This window comes from Macrosteles quadrilineatus, unplaced genomic scaffold (assembly GCF_028750875.1).
Source record: "Macrosteles quadrilineatus isolate MER2022 unplaced genomic scaffold, UCM_ALF_1.0 Scaffold_1__1_contigs__length_201487025, whole genome shotgun sequence".
Lineage (NCBI taxonomy): Eukaryota > Metazoa > Arthropoda > Insecta > Hemiptera > Cicadellidae > Macrosteles > Macrosteles quadrilineatus.
Window position 1 is genome coordinate 106607419 of NW_026542594.1, and position 26963 is coordinate 106634381.

General features: G+C 40.2%; 2 protein-coding genes across 2 annotated transcripts; both read right to left on the bottom strand.

The window, feature by feature from the left end:
* Positions 1-1764: 1764 nt before the first annotated feature.
* LOC128999589 (uncharacterized) lies at positions 1765-5955 on the bottom strand. Its single transcript, XM_054426176.1, has one exon. The coding sequence runs from the start codon at positions 5953-5955 to the stop codon at positions 1765-1767; it is 4191 nt and encodes a 1396-aa protein (XP_054282151.1).
* Positions 5956-20800: 14845 nt separating this feature from the next.
* LOC128999599 (uncharacterized) lies at positions 20801-22444 on the bottom strand. Its single transcript, XM_054426186.1, has one exon. The coding sequence runs from the start codon at positions 22442-22444 to the stop codon at positions 20801-20803; it is 1644 nt and encodes a 547-aa protein (XP_054282161.1).
* Between the last annotated feature and the right edge of the window lie 4519 nt (positions 22445-26963).

Here is a 26963-nt window from a genome sequence, read left to right on the forward strand (position 1 = left end):
ATGTTTTTGAATTTTTATCAGAGAATTACACATGCAATTTTTCAAGTTCATTTTCTGAATTTATGTATTGCCTTTTAAGTTTTTGAAGTATGTGATTTAAAAATGTAGCCTACTGAAGTAAAATGTTTCACTTGTTTTAACACCAAAGCAAAGTAGGGAGTGATTTGAAATGTTTGTTTAGCTATTATTTTTTATAGTAATAAATTTTAGTTGTGTTTTTAAAGATACTAAGGAAAATTGAATTTGATTCGGGAGATGATTTTGTTTTGTTAGGTAAGAGATAAATCGCATGACTCCCCGAAAATAACTGTATTGGGAAATAATGTTTTAAATGTTGCAATAGTGTCCTTTAGTGAATTTAATAGTCTCACAAAATTTAAAGACAAAGACAGATTATGTATTAAAAGAATATTTTATTGAGATATATTTTGTTGTTTAGATTTTTAATTATCAGGGACTTAAATGGGAGACAAATTGAATATTTTTGTTTATTCAGAATTAAATTAAATTATACTAGAAATGAAAGACTGTTCCATCATTTATTGTTTTAAATACTTTGAAAAAGGTTATATTTGAAGAATTTGAAGTAAATCAATCTGAAATTATTTATAATGTTTTGTTATTTCATCGTATAGGCCTATGATTTGTTAAGGTAACACATTCCAAACACTTCTCTTAGTTTCAATAATTTTTGTTTTAATGTTGGTTGTGTTGTTTTGTTCTTAATGTGAGTTTGAGAATTTCTTTAAAAGTCTAGGGTTTTTTTATAAATTATATGTTGTATTTGTGAGTTATATGTTTGTGTAGGCTTCCTATTTACCCATCCCCACTGACCAACTGTATACAAGGCTACAAGAACTTCATGATTTGCTGTTTTATCTTCAACATCGTGATCCGAGGAAGAGACTTTGTCAAACTCAATGAATACTGGGGAAAAGCAGCTGGTGGCAAGGGCTTTTAAGAAGAGGAGCACTTCAGGCTGCAGTACACTCAATCAATGGCAAAAGCAGTCCAACATCATCGTCAACCAAAGTCGATTCATCATCAATGTTGTCAAGGAACGCTGGATGGACTACAGACTATCGACACCGAAGTGGGAGACATCGCAGAAGACATGGCTGTGGTCAAACATCTGAAGACCAACGACTGTTCGAGGAGGCTTTATCGACGCAACTGCTGAGGAAGTCCGCGAACAGTTGGTCAGTTCTTCCCCTCCTAAACCTTATTTTAATTTTGTTTAGGTACAATTTTAAAAGATTTTAATCAGTTTTTGTTATTAATTTTTTTTTCTCTCTGAGTGGATGTATCTATGTAGTTGAGACGCTGGGGACATCGTCTGGAGGAAATGGGGGGATGTAATGGAAGGGATCGAATATTGTAAAGAGGAAGTGTTTGGCAATGTTGTGTGAGTAGGCTGGTAGTGTTGTTAAACAATAACTTGTTGTGCTGACCTACTGAAGGCTGTTGCTTTAAGTAGGCCAGTGCACTTGATCAAGGGGTCAGTTTTGGTGGGTAGTGTTTGTGAGGTGCACCGGAGGACAGGGTCCTGCTGGGGAGCTGGAGCCCAAGGCCCTTGGCTTTGGGTCCAGGTAAGAAAATGTTAAGGGTTTTCAAAATTGGGGTTTAGTGTCTTTTCCAAATTGGGGTTTAAGTTACTAAATTATTTATACAGTTCCAGTCTACTCTACCTTTGTGTTCTTTGTGTTGTTTTGAGTATTTAATAAAATTGGGTTTTGTAAGCGAGTGCTGAGTTTCATTCCTGAGCTACGTCACCCAAAGTAACAGTACGTATTCCAAGGGGAATACGACCGTTACAATAGCGACCTGGTTACGACTACGGACGTAAGCGAGGATTACGTGTATTAGGAATGTCTTGCCGTAGCCTCCGGGTCCGTCAAGGAAGATCAATTTTGTTGATCGACGATCGACTTGGCCCTGTAGTAGAGACCGAACATAATCGAAGACCGCCCTCTGGTCGCGGGAAAGTTTAGGTTCCCACTCATCTACAAGTGATCTCTGACGATTTTCACCGTACATGAGAAGTTCCCTCCCCAGTTCGGTCGTGTCGTCGTCTACAGTAGGGAGACCGTGATCGGCCAAGCAGGATCCCTGACGTCGAAGGCTTCGATCGATCTCAATCAGAGCCAGCTTGTACGCAACCTCGTGATCAAGAGGATTCCGCTCCAAATGGTCTTCGCACAATGCGTCACGGAAAGCATCCCACAAGAGGGCCGCAGGAGCTCCCATGTTGCACAGAAGGACAAAGAAAGAGCGGAGCCTCGGGCCGACCATGAAGCGAGCTGCTTCCTTGAGGGCTTGGTGGTACTCGTCCTCGTCCTCAACCAAACCGAGGGTGCGCGCAACCTGTTGATATGTCGTGCAACCATCACCACCACGAGCAAGCAGGTCGGCGTATCCCCGGCACGGAATGACCATCAAAAGGAGCCTAAGAAAGTACTGCTCGCTTCTGTTTGGCGAGACCCAGAAGAGACGACAGATCTTTTGACCACGCTTTCTTGAGGTAAGGAAATGCTTGCCGTCTGGATGGTCGTACACCTCAGCATTACTAGGGCGTTTGTTATGAATAACGTACTGCTCGAAAAAAGACTGGTAGGTTAAATCGTCGAATACTGAGTCAAGAGGCCTATTGAAATACAAGAGCAGGTCAGAGGTAGCTCCAGAAGTGGCGTGTGTCAAGTTGTTAGGGCGGAAGCACACAGTCTGTTTTCCCTCTAGGTGGACAGGGAGACAATCGACTGTGGGCTCAGACTTTGAGATGGGAAAGTCCAAGAGACGCCAGCATGCATCGCTGGCTCCCACCATACGCTTCGTGACGTAGTGCTCAACTTCATCGTCTTGTTTACTAAGAGGAGTAACTTTGACGTTCTGAAGCGAGCCACCCTTCATGAGGTATTTAAACAGATACTTGATCACACGACGAGTGGAAGCTACCTCCAAGTTGATGTGTGCCTCGTATTTAAGTAGTAATGCCGAGTTGTACGGCACGACCCAGCCGTCATGTACAGGAATCGATTTGTTTCTTGAAGTTATACTCCCCTCGTTACCATAATCACGTTGATATTTTACAAAGCCCCTCTCGTCTACATGGGTTGATTCACAGGGTGGTTTGGGGAAAAATTTAGAACAGCTGCCTTTGGCAGTGTCCCAGCAAGGGAAGTCGGTCCTGTGATCCGTACCACAAGGTCCGTGGATCATGTGACGCAGAACCAACGCCCTTAATCGGCCTCCTGCCTCCTCCGGAGATGGAATGTCAGCGCGGATGAGGGAGTCTATGTCGGAAGCCTGCACAGGTCCATCGCCTTCGATTTTAAACACGATGTGGGCATGTGGAAGGCCCCGCATCTGCATCTCGATGACGTGGACTATGTAGACAGACCGACCGAACATAGCTCCGCTGCGCAGATCGCGGAGGAGTTCCAGCAGTTTGATATAGAAAACTCTGCAGGCCGTGCTGGGATCACTGCGACCGCTATTTCGAGGACAGGCTTTTTTGTTCTCCTCCCAAGTCGCACTATACGTGAATGTGAGAAAAAATGTGGGGAAGCCGAGACGTGAGACCAATGCCATAGCATTCTCGTATCGAAGTTTCATGTATCTCGGCCCCCCGGTAAACGAACTTGGGAGGTAAACCTTTCCAGCTTGTACCCCACCCTCCCCCTGAACGGTCTCGTCATTGTTAATGTCGTTGAGGACCTGACGTCCACCACGATTCGCCGCTTCAATCTCATCCAACGGCCCTATCCTCATGGCATTTTCAGCTGCCTTCGTCTGCGTGAACTTGATGTAGTTGAGCTTCTCGTCCTCGTATCTGGCATACATTTCAACCTGCCAAGCTTGAGACAGTCGGCCGAGGTGTGAGAAACGAGGCTCAGACAGCAGAAGACAACGGGAGTAGTCATACTGGGACAACTTATTGTTAAAATTGTCGCGGCGTCCAATATGCCAGCCCAAAGTTCCTTGAGGATAGAGCAGAGGGTACTGGAAGGGCTCCATGAGAGGACTAAAAAGGTTGATAGAAGTGGGTCTTCCGGATCCAACTTTCCAAACGGAAAGCTTGCGGGGCTCGTACACTGTATCGTCGGTGCTTATGACAGCGTGCACCTCAACGCCTGTTTGCCTGTCGCCTAGAACGGGACCATGGGTAGATCTACTTGTCACTTGGAAATCCAAGTGTGCGTTCACAGCTGGCTCACTACCCAAACGCCGATAGTGAGCGACGTATGGATTCTGCTGTGACAGGTATCGAGTGATCGAGTCAACAACGTCACCGTCAAGTGATCTACCCAAGGCAATATTCCGCCGTTCTTCACCGTCGTCGATGTAAAGACGGGAGCGATTCACAAACTGAACGTCCCCAGTCTTGGTGGTGAACTTTTGACCGGGGTCGGACAGGTTGTATATCTGGTGGTACATTCGACCTTCGATTTTAAAGAAAGCCAGACCACTGGGGTGTCTGTACCCACCAGATACTTCTAAGGCACTAAACGCAAACAGGTCGTTGTAGGCACGAGCCCTGTCGAGAAAACGACGATCAGAATAGAAGACTGCATCAAGGGGACTTAGATCAAGGACGTTATATGCCCCTTGTCCGCAACACCACTTCTTCCTACTCTTTTCCTCCTCAAAAAGTGGAGCGCCACAGTGTATGCACTTGAAAATATCACTGTCCCAAAGACTAATTATTTTAAGACTGTAAGCTGAGATATCATTTAACAAGTCCCCCTTCCAAGACCCCATTGGACCGTGATCAGAAATGCTTCGAGCAAGTGAAGCTGGCAAGTGGCGAAGTTCGGAAAACAAAGGATTATGTAGCCGGAAAATCTGCACCCTTTGTCGAGAGGCATCAGGATTTCGTTGGCTATATCGACCAACCGCCTCTCTGTTGACCTCAGGGTGACTCTGGCTGTAACGCTCAACAGCTGCCCTGTTGACCTCAGGGTGCGTTTGGCTATAACGGCCAACTGCAGCCCTGTTGACCTCAGGGTGCGTTTGGCTATAACGGCCAACTGCAGCCCTGTTGACCTCAGGGTGCGTTTGGCTGTAACGCCCAACAGCCGCTCTATTTACCTCAGGGTGATCTTGGGAGTATTGCTTTTTGTCATCCCTGATTTGATCAGAGTGTGTCTCCCTATACTTCTTTTTAGCCGCATTCACTTGCTCTTCCCTTGTGGTTTCCAAAGTTTTCGGACGTCCACGTTTGGCTTTTTTAGGTCTTCCGGGGCATTTTTTAGGGGCAGAAACTGTCTGGGAGGGGGGAATAGGTTGTGGATCATTATCGATACGTTCGATCGACCGGACAGTGGAGTCAATTGAAAACCTAAGTTTCATGATGCTGTACTGTCCGCCGACGAACGCACAATTCACCAATAAAAGTGAGGCTAGTGTAGGGAAACTCCCACATACGAATAACCTAGCCTTATTTTTATCCGATTCAATGTCTCTACGGCGGGTTTCATTCACGGCGTGTGAATCAAATAAATAGAAATGATCTTGGTGACGCCAAAATGCAACAGTCACCAGTTGCCCCGTGAAAAGAAACCCGCCGTCGAGAGAATCAGCGGGCATGGCATTCTCCAAACTGGATGATAAAGACTTGACCGCCTCATCCAAGCCATCAACACAAGTCGGGTACAACCCGTTAGAAACATGCGTAATTTCCTCAATGGAAATCTGTTTCTCCGCAATATCAAATGTCCTGGACAGTTCCTCGGGGAACAGGAACCTGTCAACAACGCAAAACTCACGGCGAGATTTCGCATATAGGCGATCGCCGGCCATGAGTATTTCGTCGATGGCGGATGAACTGAAACCTCCGCAGAACACTTGCCAGGCAAGGGCACAAGCTGCATTGGCCACGCACTGAGCGTTGTTACTATCAGTGAATCGTGGATCTCCCTGATGGAAAGAACCAGCAGCTACACAAGTGTAATCCATGCTTTCAAACCAATTTAAAACAAATAATTGTGTATCGCAAATTGGCAAAAAGCACAAGTCCAAATAATAGGATTAAGTGATGGTGAATCTTTAATAACCCAGTAACCTTGTTATAAAAATCAGGGTCTACCTTGCATGAAATGGGGTAGTAGGTTTCTTTTTTTTATGTTGTTTGTAATAGTACAGAGAAGCTAAATCCAAATTTTCGACCTCGGCGACCTTCCGGATCACCTCCAAAAAGCTAAAAAATCGGCAGAATTACGCAATATTTTTACGTTTGTCCGATTTTGACCCTGAAGCATCACTTTTTCATAAAGAACAACCATAATCATTTTTAAAGTATATTAAATTACCTATCATATAAGACCAAAATGGTTATTACAGGCTTAATAGTTTTCAAGATATGACTCCGCAAACAACGGCTAAAATTACCAAATTTTGAATTTTTTTAAGTTTGGCTAACGTTAACCTTTAAGCATAACTTTATCGTTATTTTTCATTAAAACAACCATAATTACTTTGAAACTGCATTAAATTACTCACAATTTAAGACCAAAATGGTGATTATAGGCCTAACACATTGAGAGATATGCCTCTTCAAGGTTTATAAAATCTTCCATAAATGTTGGTATTTTAAGATTCAACTTTCTTTTAAATTAAACTGTTTACAACATAGAAATACCTAATAACGGCTTAAATACTATGATTTTTAATACAGATATGGCTTTTGTAATAGCATAAAGATTGTATAAAAGGATTGCAATCGTATTTTTTCCAAATAAACCCCATTTAAGGGGTCAAAAACATTACTTTAATTAATTAATTTGGCCTAACACATTTTGTGTCTTAAACTTTGAAATGCTTAAAATTGGCTTAAATATTATAATTTTGAATACAATTATGGCTTTTTTAATTGCATAAAAAGCGTATAAAATGAATACAACTATAAGATATACAAATAAAGCTCATTTAATAGGTGAAAAACATTACGTAAACATTGATTTTGCGTAACAGATTTTCTGATTTCAACTTTAAAATGGCAAAAAAGCTAAAATTTAATAATTTTGAATCGGATTATGGTATTATAAATTACACAAAGAGTATATAAATGGAATACAATTCTTACTTAGAAATAAAAATCATATTTAATGAGTGAAAAACATTACGTAAACAAAATACTCAAATTATTTTTACTAACATTTTACTTTATTTGTTTATTTCCTTGCAGTTTATATATTTTTAACGCTTGAAAATGCTTTATTACACTAAAGGACTATATACTTAATGGTATAGAACCAATTTAGACTATAAAAAGTCAATAGTTTGCTTCATAATTAAAAAACAAAGTCAGATTTACAAGAATTTAAGCGAGTTTTGTTGTGCAAACCATACATTACTTGTTAATATTTTTCAAATTAATCACTATTGACTTTTTAAAACCTCATATATCAAAAGAGTACTAGTTGGAGCAAGGTAAGAAACCAAAAAATACCAATAAAAACCTATAGTTTACGCAAGAATTAAGTTTTAACACAGGAAAGAGGTAAAGACCACGCAGAGTGCCAAGGGGACTATGGACACCTGTCACTATTACCTACAAACAACCATGATATGACTCATGATGACATACAGTTTTTGGTCAGATATTGTAGATATTTGAATTATATACATCCTTCAGTTAATCCCATACTGATGGGTTGAAGCGTTCAAAAGTTATAGGACTTTGAAATTTAAAATTGAGACCACTTTTTTCACCCAAAAAATCATATTATTAGTCTTATTTTCAATTAAATTCTCGAAATTTGTTACAATTTGTCCTCTTGATTTAATGCTTAAAGGTATAGCATACCTAAAGGTTGTTTAGTCTTATTCTTATCAAGAAATTGTTAAAATTCATAAGCATGCAGGCAGGCAGATCCAGTGTAAGAGTTCCTTATCTATTATCACGCTCATGTAAGGATACCTATACCCATGTCCTTCTAGTGTCAGTGCTGTAGTTTGAACAAGTTGGTCCTTCCTCCCACTACTGCTCAATTCATACAGCACAGACAGGACAGGAGGTCCTGAGGAGTGCCAGTAAATCCTAGCATAAAAGAAGTAATATATTGCATGGCAGAACGACAGCAAAGTTGAAACCTTTTTTCACTGTTGCATCTTCATTCTTTATATCAATTCCTCTTGATAGTACTGTATAAACATTTTAATTACAATAGATTTCTTCCATAAAAAACTTATAATATGTTGTTCAAATGAAATAAATTTGTTTATAATCTTATTATGTTTCTTTTATAAAATTTGATCAAATTGAACAACTTGAATCTTAAAATACAAACATTTATGGGAGATTTTATGAACCTTGAAGAGGCATATCTCTCAATGTGTTAGGCCTATAATCACCATTTTGGTCTTAAATTGTGAGTAATTTAATGCAGTTCCAAAGTAATTATGGTTGTTTTAATGAAAAATAACGATAAAGTTATGCTTAAGGGTTAACGTTAGCCAAACTTTAAAAAAATTCAAAATTTGGTAATTTTAGCCGTTGTTTGCGGAGTCATCTCTTGAAAACTATTAGGCCTGTAATAACCATTTTGGTCTTATATGATAGGTAATTTAATATAATTTAAAAATGATTGTGGTTGTTCTTTATGAAAAAGTGATGCTTCAGGGTCAAAATCGGACAAACGTAAAAATAGTGCGTAATTCTACCGATTTTTAAGCTTTTTGGAGGTGATCCGGATGGTCGCCGAGGTCGAAAATTTGGATTTAGCAACTCGGTACTATTACAAACAACATAAAAAAAGAAACCTACTACCCCATTTCATGCAAGGTAAAATGCGTTAGGTTACTGGATTATAACAGGTATAGTCAAATTTGGTAGCAAAAATAAGAGCGAGAACCAACTCATTGTACTGCATTACCCACCAGGTATAGTCAAATTTGGTAGCAGAAATAAGAGCGAGAACCAACTAGATGTACTGCTTTACCAATAATCAGCCATTATTAATTTTTTGGGGGAAATGAGTAAAATAAAAAGTAATCTAAGGACAATACAAAGCATTAATAATATTTGAAGAAAAAAAAATTACGGAGGAAAGAAAAGTGAGAAAAACATTAAAGGTTAGAAATAAATTTGCCAAATTTTGGGGAGTAAAATTTGAAAATGAGATTTTTGCAAATTTAACTATTAATTTAGGATCCCATACTACAATACTACCATATTACACGTCTCTAGCGCGTTTCTATACGATTCGGATGACCATAACAAAGTCATTAAATTTCAATTTTATTCTCCATAAGAATAACATAGGGCTCGTAAAAACTTTCAAATTTTGACATTAAACCTAAGTTTTGGTGGTTAAGGAGTAAAGTTACGAAAAACCTGTAATGAGTAAAATTTAAAGTAAAGAAAGGAGAATACAAAGCAATAATAATATTTGAAAAAATTAATTATTTAAGTATGAAAAAATAGCGAAAACCGGTAAAGATTTGAAAGAAATTTACCAAATTTTGAAAGTAGGGCGTTTTTTGAGGGTTAAGGAGTGCGATTTTCGGAAAACGCCTAAGAGGGTTTTGTATAAAATTTAATTCCTGTTCCTGGATATACTTTCAAATCTTTTCTATCTCTTACCGTTTTCGAGCTATAGCCCTTGGAAAAAAACGTGTTTTGTCGTTTTCAGAGGTCCGCCATTTTGGATTTTTAGGGTGGTTAAAACTTGAAAATGGGACTTTTGCGAATATCACCGTTAGTTTAAGATCCCATACTACAATACTACCTAGTTTCAAGTCTCTAGCACGTTTCTAAGAGGTTTATTTTATCTTACTAATGTTGGCAATTTTCAATGCTATTTCCCATAAGAATAACATGGGGGGGAAATTCGAGATTACGGGGGGGTTAATGTTAAAAAATGCAACTTTTTAGGATTTTCCCGTGGGTTGGGGCCCAAGACCTACAAGTGTGCCAAATTTCAGATCTCTAGCTATTCTAGAAGTGCTCAAACATTTGTATCCCCCGTGAGTGAGTGAGTGAGTGAGTTACACATCGGGCTGTATAGTTATTGTAACAATGTATTTAATGTAACAGAAAACAGGTTAGGCCTACCCAACCGACTATAAAATCACAGCAGGTCTGCCTGAAACTCTGCTCAACAGCTCAGGTCCGCAGCCAATCTGCACAAGTCCGCAGCAAATCTGCACAAATAAAATTATTTTGTTCGGGCGCCGTTAATACGTCAGCAACTCGGCACCACTGCCAACCTCAGTCCCTGTTCGCAGGCGCCATCTTGCAACGCGGCCTACGATGGCTGGGTAAAGTTCCAGGGTCTGCGATAAGGTCAGGGAAACCACTAGGCCAAAAGCCGGGTCTAACCGGTATAGGACTGGCTCATACACGGGCACTGTGAACAAGTCAAAAACAAGTCACCAAAACAAACGTGCAATAATCACTACCAGGCCTACGCCGATTCTCCACACTCCTAGGGGGTCGTTGCTGACTACGCAACTCGGGCTTCGTCCTAACTATCCAATAGTTAAGCCCAGAGTGCCTAAAACACGGTGAGTTACACGACGACTTGCCAATAAAAACCACAACGCGTGTTATCACCAGGCGGGGTCTACTAGGCCACTATAGTCCAATACACAACTCTAATGCCCAAGCTAAGAATCAAACAGTTCACTCAATAATCGTACCACATAATAATATACAAGTACCCTATAGGTAGAGTGACTACACTACTAGTAGCTGGTCTCAATAAATACCAAGCCAAACAAGCAAAACTAAATGGCAATTGCACTATTAAAATATTGAGCTACTTAGTAGCAGATAAATAAATATTAAATACGTTCCAAACACTAGATAAACATATTATCTGATAGCCGGTACTCCGCTATCCAAGCTACCAAGCTAACGTGTTGGATTACTAAGCAAGCTGTTCAGGTTAAATTAAAATAATTAAATGATTAATCAATACCAACCCTACTGCTACTACCACTACTGCTACTATATCAACGTTATATTGCTTAGCCGGGCTTCTGTTAATAGGCTAATAAAACTAGCTACTAGCCTACTGGCCTCGTGCTTGATCCAACTACGCACGCTAAATCGTGCAGCCTAGGTTTGTCGGGCCTCAGAGTTATTAGTAATATAACTAACTCTAGGTACAACACAAAATAATATCTACTACAGTCAATTAAATTATATTATTTGCGCTCTAGCACCTGCCCAGAACCGTCAGGAATACACTTTAATATTGTTCCTGACTAATATAAATCCTAACTACCGTCAGGCTTTGACCAGCACGGTTACAACTCTAACTCTCGCAAATAAATCAGATATTAATATTCTCAAACTAATAATATCAAGTCGTCCACTCACCCCAAGTGGGTCACTGACTCACTACCCAACTTGACACCAACACACCTTGAGCACCAATCTCACACGACACCGATGTCACCCAAATCACTGGACGTCTCACTAGACACACGCTAACCTCACTGTCCTGGATCCACGACTCGAATGTCCTGCTCGGCTATCCGGTAGTCCCAGGATACCCAAGCTTATCCGAACTGATAAGCCGGGTCAAAGGGTGCTAGCCAGTTTCGCCGCCGCCGCTTGCTTACCTCAACAATCGGTGCGCGGCCAAATAGCAAATATTTACCCCCCTAGGAAAAAGGCTCGTTACACAATCATAATCAATGTAATGAGTAAACATAACAGTAGTACTAACAATTAATTATTCTTAAGGGTTTCTTCCGTATTTAACAAGATGATATTGTTTATCAACTAGATTCTGCTTGTTTATTAAATCTGTGTAAACATGGGTTGCAACACAGAAAACATACTACCTACTATAACCCAGAATGCCAACCGCATGGTAAAAAGCATTAAGTGTAAAAAGTGTTTTGAGAGAGCTTTGCCTGTCAATTCGTAGGCAGCGCCACCAGCGTTGCTATGCTGAGTGCATGGTTTTTTACCATGCGGTTGGCATTCTGGGTTATAGTAGTATGTTTTCTGTGGCTGCAATCACTTATATAATTTTGTATGGCAGTAGGATGAAATAACAAAAATTGAATACAAAACCAGTGTTTATTTAACATAACTGTCTTTATAACGATTACTAAACGCTCACACAGATCACATGTTACAAAACAAAATGGTCTTTGTCAATTTTTACCTTTATCCCAAGTTTGACTTTTTTGTTCTTTCTACCGTTTCCCTTTTGCAAGGTGATCTTGAAAAAAAAAAAATGTAGGCCTAATTACATACATACTTGTACCGTACACACATACCGACATACAGATAGTGTCACGGTGCGTGGCGCCTCGCTGGAGCATGCGCATTGAGAGCTTTCCCCCACTACGCCTCGATGTACGGTACAGTCACGTTCAAATACTGAAGTTGTGAACTAGCATCAGCTGTCAAATTAGTTTGCTTTATGTTTACGTTTTTGTATTTTTCTGTCTCTCTCGCAGTGCCTCCCCTACACGCCAAGCACGGTGAAACGGTCTGTACTTGTAGTTATTCCATATGCAACAATTAATTTCTTGTCTCCTTTTAGGAATATCAAATCAAATTATCCTTTATTCATTTTGCACATAAATACAAGAATAGTGTCAATACAATAATAGTGACAAAACATATCTTAAAAATACTGTACAAGAGTCAGTGGAAAAAATCATTTACCTTAAAACAGCATTTATTGCATTAAAACTTAAATAACTGCTTTTTAAACGATTTAAGGGAAGCTGCAGATTTATTCGTAAAACAACACCAGAATAACACCAGTGGGGAGAAGATTTTAAAGTTGAAGATTTGTGTTTAGGGTATAAAATGCAGCTTTTGTGTCGGGTATTATATTTATGACTGTCCGAATTAACAGAAAATTTGGAAATATTTTGTTTCATAAATATTAACAAACTATAGATGTACAGACTGGGAAAGGTAAGAATATTGTTGCTTTTAAATGTATTTTCACAAGAACCCCTAGCTTTGATAGAGTAGGCCTAAATTGTTCTAATGATTCTTTTTTGCTATTTAAAAATTTTTTCCCTTTTGTCGGAATTCCCTCAAAATATTATTCCGTAATTAAGATAAGGATACACATATCCATAGTATACCATCATAAGAGTGGAAATATCAGCTGTTCTAGAATGAATGAGTTACAAAATATGCTTTATTTAGCTTTTTGATGACGGTTTTTAAGTGAGTTTTCCAGGTTAATTTATGATCCACTGTTATTTCAAAAAAATTGGTGCATCTAGCAAGGTTGCAAGATAGAGTAGTGTTTTTGTGCAAAGAATTGTTGTTAACGTATTTTTTAAGTTAATTAAAAGATACTTGGATTGATTTAGTAAAAGTTATCTCTATTTGTTTGGCAGATTCGTAACAATAACATAAATAAATAAAAATTCATATGCTTTAAGAGAGAATTTCCAAGTATTCAATTCCAAATTAATATTTAATACTTACTTGTAAAAAGAAAGGTTGCAACCTCTACTCCATCTTTACGTTCAATTGTATGCAGCGCAACTCTTAACCATTGTATTTTATTAACATTTTAAAACTTAAAAACAAACTAGGCACTAGTTATCACATGTATTTCAAAAACTTAGTCTTTCTCGTAGTAGACGCCAATACAAACAGCCAGGGTGCCAAATCACACATTCGCGCGTCTGACGATTAGCATGTGGCATTAAAAGGCGGGAAATTAAATGTGGGAAATGAAGGAGGATAATTAAGTAAACTTGTAAAGGCATTTCAATAAAAGTAATCATTTACAACAAAGGAAACTTAAAAACAATCTAATTACATTACGCATCATAATTATTAATCCAATCATATTAAAAAAAACTTCCAGTGTTTGTATGTAGTCGCATGGTTGTCGCTCAGTTCTTGCCCAGTCAGCACCTGCGCGTCTATGGATACTCTCTCGCATCACACTCGTGTGTGCGACCGGATTTCAAACCACAGTGCTTATGGACAGCGCGCAATCCAGTAGTTATATATCGATGGTGAGAACAGCGTTTTAGCAAATTCCCCATAATAGGGAATAAACTATTACTGTAGGTCTCATTGTAAGACCTGGACCCAAGACCGATTTACTTTTTTGTTTTGAGGTCACTAGAGGCCCAAACACCATCCATTCAAATTCATAATATATATATATATATTTACACATATATATTTATACTAGTAGTACGCTTATTCTGCGCGTAACGGGATGAGTGAACATGAGCGCAATAATGAAAGAGTCCAGCAGTCCACCCACACCTAGCATACTTACCGGTGTCACTGGTGAACACAATAATGTTATTTGTATGGGCAAATCAACCCATGAGTCGGGGCAAATAATGGTGAGTCGTTGGCTCAGTCGGTAGCGTCACGCAGACTTCGGGCCCAAGGCAGTGATGTCGTGGGTTCGGATCCTGGTCACTGCCACTAAATTTTATCAGTACAGTTCACCTTTGTCCTGTACCGGCTCACCCCTTGCTTTGCTGTAAACGATCCACGCACGGGCGCTTAGTCTATGTGGACGGGCTAATGCAAGGTTAAAATACCCCCGCCGCAGCAAACCTGCAGACTAAGCGAATTTCCATTTGACTGATTGGATTTACACTGAAATGTCTACTTAAAAATTTAACATTTATTCCAGATTTAAATAGAATTAGTTTAAAAAGTACTTAGGTTTGCTGCATCAGGGAGGGTAAAACTGTTTTTTTTTTTTTTTTTGTAAAATGCTAATAGTTAGTAAGAAATAAAAAATTTTCCAAATTCGATCAAAATATGTTCATAAACAAGCAAACTACAACAGTTTACTTATTCTCCATAAGAATAACATGGGAATTTTAAATTTACAATTTTTTGAAATTCTCTCCGTAACCATTAGGCGCATAATAACGCTTCAATATTCTAAATTATTTGTTTTTTTAAGCTCTACAAAATGGTTTAGAAAGAAATTGCAAAATTTTATGTTTTTTGAGTCAAAAATGGGAAAAACCTATTTTTACCCCATAAAACCCCCCATAAACCCCCGTTTCCATGGTCCGATCATGCTGGATCGCGAACTCGTTCGAATAAACGTAGGTTTACACGTTTGTACCAAATTTCATCAAAATCGGATCATTTTTGCTCGAGTTATCGTGCTAACGGACACATATATATATATATATATACTCGCCTTTGGCTCGCTGGGGGCTCCGCCCCCAGGCCCCCTAGCTGTTAGTCGTCATTCAGAAATTTAGGAAGGGGTGAGAGGCCATCACCAAGAAGCCGGAGAAATTTCAAGCCCGTAGCACACCTAGAAGTGGTCTAGAAAGCACTCTCCGCATCTATAAATTCTTTGTGGGGTTGTAATAGCGAAAATCGATATTGAAGTAATAACCATTTCACAAAATATTCGAGTAGATTGATAAGTAGAGAATAGTTAAGCATTATATTAAGTAAATAGTTCATCGTAAATATTCATGTATATGTTTATGAAAATAGATGAAGTTATTTTTGTTTCCCTGTCAGTTAGTTACAAACTGTATGGCATATCCAGTTCCGCCACGGGGAGGCCAGGAAACGTAGGAACCATATTAATTTACAATTATTTATATTAACAGTTATAGTATTTCAAGTAAAGAGATGTTAGTAAATATTTATAAATTTATTAATGAAAATAGATCAAGTAATGTTTGTTTCCCTGTCGGTTAGCCATAAACTGCAAGGCATATCCAGTTCCGCCACGAGGAGGCCAGGAAACGTCGGAACCATATTTACAATTATTAACACATGTACAAGTCAGTAAAATTTTGTATAAGATAAGTAGATTGATAAGTGAATAAGTTGATAATAGTAAAGTGTTATATTAATAAAATAGATTATAGTAGATATTCATGTATATATTTATGAAAATAGATCAAGTAATGTTTGTTTCCCTGTCGGTTAGCCATAAACTTTATGGCATATCCAGTTCCGCCACGAGGAGGCCAGGAAACGTCGGAACCATATTTACAATTATTTACAAATGTACAAGTTAGTAAACGTTACTAACTAGGTACCTAAAGAAATATAAACAAAAACTTAACTAACTAATAAAAAGAAGAAAAAAATATATACAACAACGGGGACTTTTGATAAGGCAGGCCCCCTATCGTACTGCCAAACTAAAATACTAAAAACACACGAAAAACGACTTATTTCTAAAGAAAAAACCAAAAGAAAATATATACAACAACCTACAGCTAAAGTCAAGTCAGGGAAAGTCAAGTCAGGGTTAGAGGAGGAGATCGTCATACACGATATTCTTCGCGTATGCGATTCCACCTTGGACACGGTCGGGACGGACAAGGACGACTATATGGTCTGGATGCCTGACTCTACTGAGCAGGACGTACAACTGACCATGAGTGAAACAGTCACTGCGAAGATCGACTCCGACGCGATCAATCGTCTGGCCCTGGCTTTTGTGGCCAGTCATGGAATATGCCAGCATGAGAGGAAACTGAAGACGGCGGACACGAAGCGGTGACCCCTCGACGAACGGGAAAACGAATTGAATCCGGGAATACAAATCGGATCATGTTGTCCAGGGAGTCGCACTGTGATCAGACGAGGTCTTATTGCAGTCACGATCACTTTAGTGCCGTTTACGAGTCCGCTGTCAATGTTCAAGTTCCTCATGACGAGACACACGGAGCCAATCTTGAGTCGCAGGACATGGTCTGGTACACCCTTGCCAGTAGCTTGGTTCAACAAGTGAACGTCTACATCCATACCATCGTCGTTCTCCTTGTCGACGGAATCCGCACTCCTCAACTCATGAACGACGCCGTCCATCAGGTTGAGAACGGTGTTGTTGATCTGCTGGACATTGGCGTTCATGGTTGAAAGAATGGACCTGCCAGCAATTCTGTCTGTGTGTTGTAGGTCACAAGCAGGGAACACAAACTCGATCAAGTCGGGAAGGGATGTCACGTATTTTACACCGGACAGTGGGATCAGGGAAACAGAGTCACGGCCTTCCCCAAAAGGAACAGATGTAATTGTTCCATTGCCTACTTGAAGGAGGAAGTCAGAGTAGGCAGTGGACCCAGAAGTCCGGTGAGGAGTGGAGAGAGAAAAGATTTTGAAACTTGACCACAGAGATGACGCACAAAGTGATACACAGGCAATGTCGGCCGGAGTACGAGCCTTGGCAACAACTGGTGCGATCTGACGGAAATCTCCGCAGCAGATAAAGATCTTATTCCCGAATGGCTCAGGTGAATTCATGAGGTCACGCAGAGATCTGTCGATGATTTCAAAAATGTACCGGTGAGCCATCGGGGCCTCATCAAAAACTATGAGCTGTGCGGCTCTGATGAGTTCTGCCCGCTGAGATCCGTTGGTCAAGTTCCAATATCCAGTGCCATCGCCGAGATCGAGTGGTAGCCGAAACATGCTATGTGCTGTCGTGCCACCAGGCAGATTACCAGCGGCAATGCCGGAGCTAGCGACAGCCTCTTAGAAAAGATAATTGGCTTTATTTTTTGGGGTTCAGTAAGTGAAGAAAAATTTGGTTTTTGAATATATTTTTTTTTTATTTGTAATCACCACTTTGGTGCAGTTTTTAATCAGTTCTATTTGGGGGTTCAGTGTTTTTGGGACATCAGTGAAGGGCTAAAATGCCGTAAATGTGAAGTTTTTCAGTGTTATTTTGTGTGAGTCTATGCGTCATGTGCGGGTTGCACGTGAGTTCGATATGTGTTCGTGTTTGGTTACACGAGTGTTCGATGCGTCATGTGCGGGTTGCACGTGAGTTCGATATGTGTTCGTGTTTGGTTACACGAGTGTTCTATGCGTCATGTGCGGGTTGCATGTGAGTTCGATATGTGTTCGTGTTCGGTTACACGATTGTTCTAAGCGTCAAGTGCGGGTTGCACGTGAGTTCGATATGTGTTTGTGTTCGGTTACACGAGTGTTCTTTGCGTCATGTGCGGGTTGCACGTGAGTTCGATATGTGTTCGTGTTGGGTTACACGAGTGTTCTATGTGTCATGTGCGGGTTGCACGTGAGTTCGATATGTGTTTGTGTTGGGTTACACGAGTGTTCTTTGCGTCATGTGCGGGTTGCACGTGAGTTCGATATGTGTTCCTTGAGTTTATTGTGTGTCGTGTTTGGAAGCACGAGAGTTATTGCGTTACGTGCTGGATGCACGAGGTATTATGTGTTGTGCTGGCTGCACAGGGTTTTCATTTGTTATGTGCTGGGAGCACAAGATGAATTTTTGTTATGTGCTGAGTGCATAATGTATTTTGGTGCTGTATGCTATGTGCTAGCTGTACAAGGTTTTTATTGGTCCTGTGCTGGATGCACATGTGTAATGTGTGTTTCAGATGTTGTTGCTGTGCACAAGTGTGTGTATTTGCCTGGTTAAATTTGTGTTGAATCTGGGATCTTGTAGTTCCCAGGTTTCTCGAAGATGCGATTCTTTGGTTGCAGACCTGCTATTTCCACTCTAGAGTGTATATTGTGCGAATAATGTGGCAGACACATGTTGTCAAACTAGTCTGTTTCAGCTCTTTATGCGCAGTAGATGCAGTGAATAATGGATCAATAGATTATATTTTGTAGAAGTAGTATGAGGGATAATTAATTATTTGTAGTGTATTATGGTGTATTGTTTTAGAAATATATTTGAGCTTAGACTTTAATTTGATAGTAATATATTTTTTTTCAGATGGGGATTTTTACAAATGGTTAATACTGTTAATGATTAGAGTAGGTGTTCATGTTGATATTTCAGAGTATAGCACGAGCAAAGTTGCGGTGAGAGAAGTCAGCATGTTTGTAGGCTGAGGAATGCTGAGTGTGGTGTAAATGGCCTCTCTGTGACCTGACCTTGCTGAGTGCTGGCCGTGTTTTGTTACAATGTTTACCTTTTAATACGGATGCTCTAGAGTTTGCTTTGGGAAATCAGCAATGCATGAATGTTTTATTTTGGGAACAAATTTTTGTTTTTACAGGTGATAGATTGTTGGATAAATTTTAAAAGGGAAATTGGTTTTGCTTATGGGTTAGTTTGTAACGATTTGGGCCCAAATCATTTTTTTTTCAGCAATCATGTTTTTGAATTTTTATCAGAGAATTACACATGCAATTTTTCAAGTTCATTTTCTGAATTTATGTATTGCCTTTTAAGTTTTTGAAGTATGTGATTTAAAAATGTAGCCTACTGAAGTAAAATGTTTCACTTGTTTTAACACCAAAGCAAAGTAGGGAGTGATTTGAAATGTTTGTTTAGCTATTATTTTTTATAGTAATAAATTTTAGTTGTGTTTTTAAAGATACTAAGGAAAATTGAATTTGATTCGGGAGATGATTTTGTTTTGTTAGGTAAGAGATAAATCGCATGACTCCCCGAAAATAACTGTATTGGGAAATAATGTTTTAAATGTTGCAATAGTGTCCTTTAGTGAATTTAATAGTCTCACAAAATTTAAAGACAAAGACAGATTATGTATTAAAAGAATATTTTATTGAGATATATTTTGTTGTTTAGATTTTTAATTATCAGGGACTTAAATGGGAGACAAATTGAATATTTTTGTTTATTCAGAATTAAATTAAATTATACTAGAAATGAAAGACTGTTCCATCATTTATTGTTTTAAATACTTTGAAAAAGGTTATATTTGAAGAATTTGAAGTAAATCAATCTGAAATTATTTATAATGTTTTGTTATTTCATCGTATAGGCCTATGATTTGTTAAGGTAACACATTCCAAACACTTCTCTTAGTTTCAATAATTTTTGTTTTAATGTTGGTTGTGTTGTTTTGTTCTTAATGTGAGTTTGAGAATTTCTTTAAAAGTCTAGGGTTTTTTTATAAATTATATGTTGTATTTGTGAGTTATATGTTTGTGTAGGCTTCCTATTTACCCATCCCCACTGACCAACTGTATACAAGGCTACAAGAACTTCATGATTTGCTGTTTTATCTTCAACATCGTGATCCGAGGAAGAGACTTTGTCAAACTCAATGAATACTGGGGAAAAGCAGCTGGTGGCAAGGGCTTTTAAGAAGAGGAGCACTTCAGGCTGCAGTACACTCAATCAATGGCAAAAGCAGTCCAACATCATCGTCAACCAAAGTCGATTCATCATCAATGTTGTCAAGGAACGCTGGATGGACTACAGACTATCGACACCGAAGTGGGAGACATCGCAGAAGACATGGCTGTGGTCAAACATCTGAAGACCAACGACTGTTCGAGGAGGCTTTATCGACGCAACTGCTGAGGAAGTCCGCGAACAGTTGGTCAGTTCTTCCCCTCCTAAACCTTATTTTAATTTTGTTTAGGTACAATTTTAAAAGATTTTAATCAGTTTTTGTTATTAATTTTTTTTTCTCTCTGAGTGGATGTATCTATGTAGTTGAGACGCTGGGGACATCGTCTGGAGGAAATGGGGGGATGTAATGGAAGGGATCGAATATTGTAAAGAGGAAGTGTTTGGCAATGTTGTGTGAGTAGGCTGGTAGTGTTGTTAAACAATAACTTGTTGTGCTGACCTACTGAAGGCTGTTGCTTTAAGTAGGCCAGTGCACTTGATCAAGGGGTCAGTTTTGGTGGGTAGTGTTTGTGAGGTGCACCGGAGGACAGGGTCCTGCTGGGGAGCTGGAGCCCAAGGCCCTTGGCTTTGGGTCCAGGTAAGAAAATGTTAAGGGTTTTCAAAATTGGGGTTTAGTGTCTTTTCCAAATTGGGGTTTAAGTTACTAAATTATTTATACAGTTCCAGTCTACTCTACCTTTGTGTTCTTTGTGTTGTTTTGAGTATTTAATAAAATTGGGTTTTGTAAGCGAGTGCTGAGTTTCATTCCTGAGCTACGTCACCCAAAGTAACAGTACGTATTCCAAGGGGAATACGACCGTTACAATAGCGACCTGGTTACGACTACGGACATAAGCGAGGATTACGTGTATTAGGAATGTCTTGCCGTAGCCTCCGGGTCCGTCAAGGAAGATCAATTTTGTTGATCGACGATCGACTTGGCCCTGTAGTAGAGACCGAACATAATCGAAGACCGCCCTCTGGTCGCGGGAAAGTTTAGGTTCCCACTCATCTACAAGTGATCTCTGACGATTTTCACCGTAGATGAGAAGTTCCCTCCCCAGTTCGGTCGTGTCGTCGTCTACAGTAGGGAGACCGTGATCGGCCAAGCAGGATCCCTGACGTCGAAGGCTTCGATCGATCTCAATCAGAGCCAGCTTGTACGCAACCTCGTGATCAAGAGGATTCCGCTCCAAATGGTCTTCGCACAATGCGTCACGGAAAGCATCCCACAAGAGGGCCGCAGGAGCTCCCATGTTGCACAGAAGGACAAAGAAAGAGCGGAGCCTCGGGCCGACCATGAAGCGAGCTGCTTCCTTGAGGGCTTGGTGGTACTCGTCCTCGTCCTCAACCAAACCGAGGGTGCGCGCAACCTGTTGATATGTCGTGCAACCATCACCACCACGAGCAAGCAGGTCGGCGTATCCCCGGCACGGAATGACCATCAAAAGGAGCCTAAGAAAGTACTGCTCGCTTCTGTTTGGCGAGACCCAGAAGAGACGACAGATCTTTTGACCACGCTTTCTTGAGGTAAGGAAATGCTTGCCGTCTGGATGGTCGTACACCTCAGCATTACTAGGGCGTTTGTTATGAATAACGTACTGCTCGAAAAAAGACTGGTAGGTTAAATCGTCGAATACCGAGTCAAGAGGCCTATTGAAATACAAGAGCAGGTCAGAGGTAGCTCCAGAAGTGGCGTGTGTCAAGTTGTTAGGGCGGAAGCACACAGTCTGTTTTCCCTCTAGGTGGACAGGGAGACAATCGACTGTGGGCTCAGACTTTGAGATGGGAAAGTCCAAGAGACGCCAGCATGCATCGCTGGCTCCCACCATACGCTTCGTGACGTAGTGCTCAACTTCATCGTCTTGTTTACTAAGAGGAGTAACTTTGACGTTCTGAAGCGAGCCACCCTTCATGAGGTATTTAAACAGATACTTGATCACACGACGAGTGGAAGCTACCTCCAAGTTGATGTGTGCCTCGTATTTAAGTAGTAATGCCGAGTTGTACGGCACGACCCAGCCGTCATGTACAGGAATCGATTTGTTTCTTGAAGTTATACTCCCCTCGTTACCATAATCACGTTGATATTTTACAAAGCCCCTCTCGTCTACATGGGTTGATTCACAGGGTGGTTTGGGGAAAAATTTAGAACAGCTGCCTTTGGCAGTGTCCCAGCAAGGGAAGTCGGTCCTGTGATCCGTACCACAAGGTCCGTGGATCATGTGACGCAGAACCAACGCCCTTAATCGGCCTCCTGCCTCCTCCGGAGATGGAATGTCAGCGCGGATGAGGGAGTCTATGTCGGAAGCCTGCACAGGTCCATCGCCTTCGATTTTAAACACGATGTGGGCATGTGGAAGGCCCCGCATCTGCATCTCGATGACGTGGACTATGTAGACAGACCGACCGAACATAGCTCCGCTGCGCAGATCGCGGAGGAGTTCCAGCAGTTTGATATAGAAAACTCTGCAGGCCGTGCTGGGATCACTGCGACCGCTATTTCAAGGACAGGCTTTTTTGTTCTCCTCCCAAGTCGCACTATACGTGAATGTGAGAAAAAATGTGGGGAAGCCGAGACGTGAGACCAATGCCATAGCATTCTCGTATCGAAGTTTCATGTATCTCGGCCCCCCGGTAAACGAACTTGGGAGGTAAACCTTTCCAGCTTGTACCCCACCCTCCCCCTGAACGGTCTCGTCATTGTTAATGTCGTTGAGGACCTGACGTCCACCACGATTCGCCGCTTCAATCTCATCCAACGGCCCTATCCTCATGGCATTTTCAGCTGCCTTCGTCTGCGTGAACTTGATGTAGTTGAGCTTCTCGTCCTCGTATCTGGCATACATTTCAACCTGCCAAGCTTGAGACAGTCGGCCGAGGTGTGAGAAACGAGGCTCAGACAGCAGAAGACAACGGGAGTAGTCATACTGGGACAACTTATTGTTAAAATTGTCGCGGCGTCCAATATGCCAGCCCAAAGTTCCTTGAGGATAGAGCAGAGGGTACTGGAAGGGCTCCATGAGAGGACTAAAAAGGTTGATAGAAGTGGGTCTTCCGGATCCAACTTTCCAAACGGAAAGCTTGCGGGGCTCGTACACTGTATCGTCGGTGCTTATGACAGCGTGCACCTCAACGCCTGTTTGCCTGTCGCCTAGAACGGGACCATGGGTAGATCTACTTGTCACTTGGAAATCCAAGTGTGCGTTCACAGCTGGCTCACTACCCAAACGCCGATAGTGAGCGACGTATGGATTCTGCTGTGACAGGTATCGAGTGATCGAGTCAACAACGTCACCGTCAAGTGATCTACCCAAGGCAATATTCCGCCGTTCTTCACCGTCGTCGATGTAAAGACGGGAGCGATTCACAAACTGAACGTCCCCAGTCTTGGTGGTGAACTTTTGACCGGGGTCGGACAGGTTGTATATCTGGTGGTACATTCGACCTTCGATTTTAAAGAAAGCCAGACCACTGGGGTGTCTGTACCCACCAGATACTTCTAAGGCACTAAACGCAAACAGGTCGTTGTAGGCACGAGCCCTGTCGAGAAAACGACGATCAGAATAGAAGACTGCATCAAGGGGACTTAGATCAAGGACGTTATATGCCCCTTGTCCGCAACACCACTTCTTCCTACTCTTTTCCTCCTCAAAAAGTGGAGCGCCACAGTGTATGCACTTGAAAATATCACTGTCCCAAAGACTAATTATTTTAAGACTGTAAGCTGAGATATCATTTAACAAGTCCCCCTTCCAAGACCCCATTGGACCGTGATCAGAAATGCTTCGAGCAAGTGAAGCTGGCAAGTGGCGAAGTTCGGAAAACAAAGGATTATGTAGCCGGAAAATCTGCACCCTTTGTCGAGAGGCATCAGGATTTCGTTGGCTATATCGACCAACCGCCTCTCTGTTGACCTCAGGGTGACTCTGGCTGTAACGCTCAACAGCTGCCCTGTTGACCTCAGGGTGCGTTTGGCTATAACGGCCAACTGCAGCCCTGTTGACCTCAGGGTGCGTTTGGCTATAACGGCCAACTGCAGCCCTGTTGACCTCAGGGTGCGTTTGGCTGTAACGCCCAACAGCCGCTCTATTTACCTCAGGGTGATCTTGGGAGTATTGCTTTTTGTCATCCCTGATTTGATCAGAGTGTGTCTCCCTATACTTCTTTTTAGCCGCATTCACTTGCTCTTCCCTTGTGGTTTCCAAAGTTTTCGGACGTCCACGTTTGGCTTTTTTAGGTCTTCCGGGGCATTTTTTAGGGGCAGAAACTGTCTGGGAGGGGGGAATAGGTTGTGGATCATTATCGATACGTTCGATCGACCGGACAGTGGAGTCAATTGAAAACCTAAGTTTCATGATGCTGTACTGTCCGCCGACGAACGCACAATTCACCAATAAAAGTGAGGCTAGTGTAGGGAAACTCCCACATACGAATAACCTAGCCTTATTTTTATCCGATTCAATGTCTCTACGGCGGGTTTCATTCACGGCGTGTGAATCAAATAAATAGAAATGATCTTGGTGACGCCAAAATGCAACAGTCACCAGTTGCCCCGTGAAAAGAAACCCGCCGTCGAGAGAATCAGCGGGCATGGCATTCTCCAAACTGGATGATAAAGACTTGACCGCCTCATCCAAGCCATCAACACAAGTCGGGTACAACCCGTTAGAAACATGCGTAATTTCCTCAATGGAAATCTGTTTCTCCGCAATATCAAATGTCCTGGACAGTTCCTCGGGGAACAGGAACCTGTCAACAACGCAAAACTCACGGCGAGATTTCGCATATAGGCGATCGCCGGCCATGAGTATTTCGTCGATGGCGGATGAACTGAAACCTCCGCAGAACACTTGCCAGGCAAGGGCACAAGCTGCATTGGCCACGCACTGAGCGTTGTTACTATCAGTGAATCGTGGATCTCCCTGATGGAAAGAACCAGCAGCTACACAAGTGTAATCCATGCTTTCAAACCAATTTAAAACAAATAATTGTGTATCGCAAATTGGCAAAAAGCACAAGTCCAAATAATAGGATTAAGTGATGGTGAATCTTTAATAACCCAGTAACCTTGTTATAAAAATCAGGGTCTACCTTGCATGAAATGGGGTAGTAGGTTTCTTTTTTTTATGTTGTTTGTAATAGTACAGAGAAGCTAAATCCAAATTTTCGACCTCGGCGACCTTCCGGATCACCTCCAAAAAGCTAAAAAATCGGCAGAATTACGCAATATTTTTACGTTTGTCCGATTTTGACCCTGAAGCATCACTTTTTCATAAAGAACAACCATAATCATTTTTAAAGTATATTAAATTACCTATCATATAAGACCAAAATGGTTATTACAGGCTTAATAGTTTTCAAGATATGACTCCGCAAACAACGGCTAAAATTACCAAATTTTGAATTTTTTTAAGTTTGGCTAACGTTAACCTTTAAGCATAACTTTATCGTTATTTTTCATTAAAACAACCATAATTACTTTGAAACTGCATTAAATTACTCACAATTTAAGACCAAAATGGTGATTATAGGCCTAACACATTGAGAGATATGCCTCTTCAAGGTTTATAAAATCTTCCATAAATGTTGGTATTTTAAGATTCAACTTTCTTTTAAATTAAACTGTTTACAACATAGAAATACCTAATAACGGCTTAAATACTATGATTTTTAATACAGATATGGCTTTTGTAATAGCATAAAGATTGTATAAAAGGATTGCAATCGTATTTTTTCCAAATAAACCCCATTTAAGGGGTCAAAAACATTACTTTAATTAATTAATTTGGCCTAACACATTTTGTGTCTTAAACTTTGAAATGCTTAAAATTGGCTTAAATATTATAATTTTGAATACAATTATGGCTTTTTTAATTGCATAAAAAGCGTATAAAATGAATACAACTATAAGATATACAAATAAAGCTCATTTAATAGGTGAAAAACATTACGTAAACATTGATTTTGCGTAACAGATTTTCTGATTTCAACTTTAAAATGGCAAAAAAGCTAAAATTTAATAATTTTGAATCGGATTATGGTATTATAAATTACACAAAGAGTATATAAATGGAATACAATTCTTACTTAGAAATAAAAATCATATTTAATGAGTGAAAAACATTACGTAAACAAAATACTCAAATTATTTTTACTAACATTTTACTTTATTTGTTTATTTCCTTGCAGTTTATATATTTTTAACGCTTGAAAATGCTTTATTACACTAAAGGACTATATACTTAATGGTATAGAACCAATTTAGACTATAAAAAGTCAATAGTTTGCTTCATAATTAAAAAACAAAGTCAGATTTACAAGAATTTAAGCGAGTTTTGTTGTGCAAACCATACATTACTTGTTAATATTTTTCAAATTAATCACTATTGACTTTTTAAAACCTCATATATCAAAAGAGTACTAGTTGGAGCAAGGTAAGAAACCAAAAAATACCAATAAAAACCTATAGTTTACGCAAGAATTAAGTTTTAACACAGGAAAGAGGTAAAGACCACGCAGAGTGCCAAGGGGACTATGGACACCTGTCACTATTACCTACAAACAACCATGATATGACTCATGATGACATACAGTTTTTGGTCAGATATTGTAGATATTTGAATTATATACATCCTTCAGTTAATCCCATACTGATGGGTTGAAGCGTTCAAAAGTTATAGGACTTTGAAATTTAAAATTGAGACCACTTTTTTCACCCAAAAAATCATATTATTAGTCTTATTTTCAATTAAATTCTCGAAATTTGTTACAATTTGTCCTCTTGATTTAATGCTTAAAGGTATAGCATACCTAAAGGTTGTTTAGTCTTATTCTTATCAAGAAATTGTTAAAATTCATAAGCATGCAGGCAGGCAGATCCAGTGTAAGAGTTCCTTATCTATTATCACGCTCATGTAAGGATACCTATACCCA

Coding starts and splice junctions, on each gene's coding strand:
- LOC128999589 (XM_054426176.1), bottom strand. CDS start 5,955: ATGGATTACACTTGTGTAGCTGCTGGTTCTTTCCATCAGGGAGATCCA.
- LOC128999599 (XM_054426186.1), bottom strand. CDS start 22,444: ATGTTCGGTCGGTCTGTCTACATAGTCCACGTCATCGAGATGCAGATG.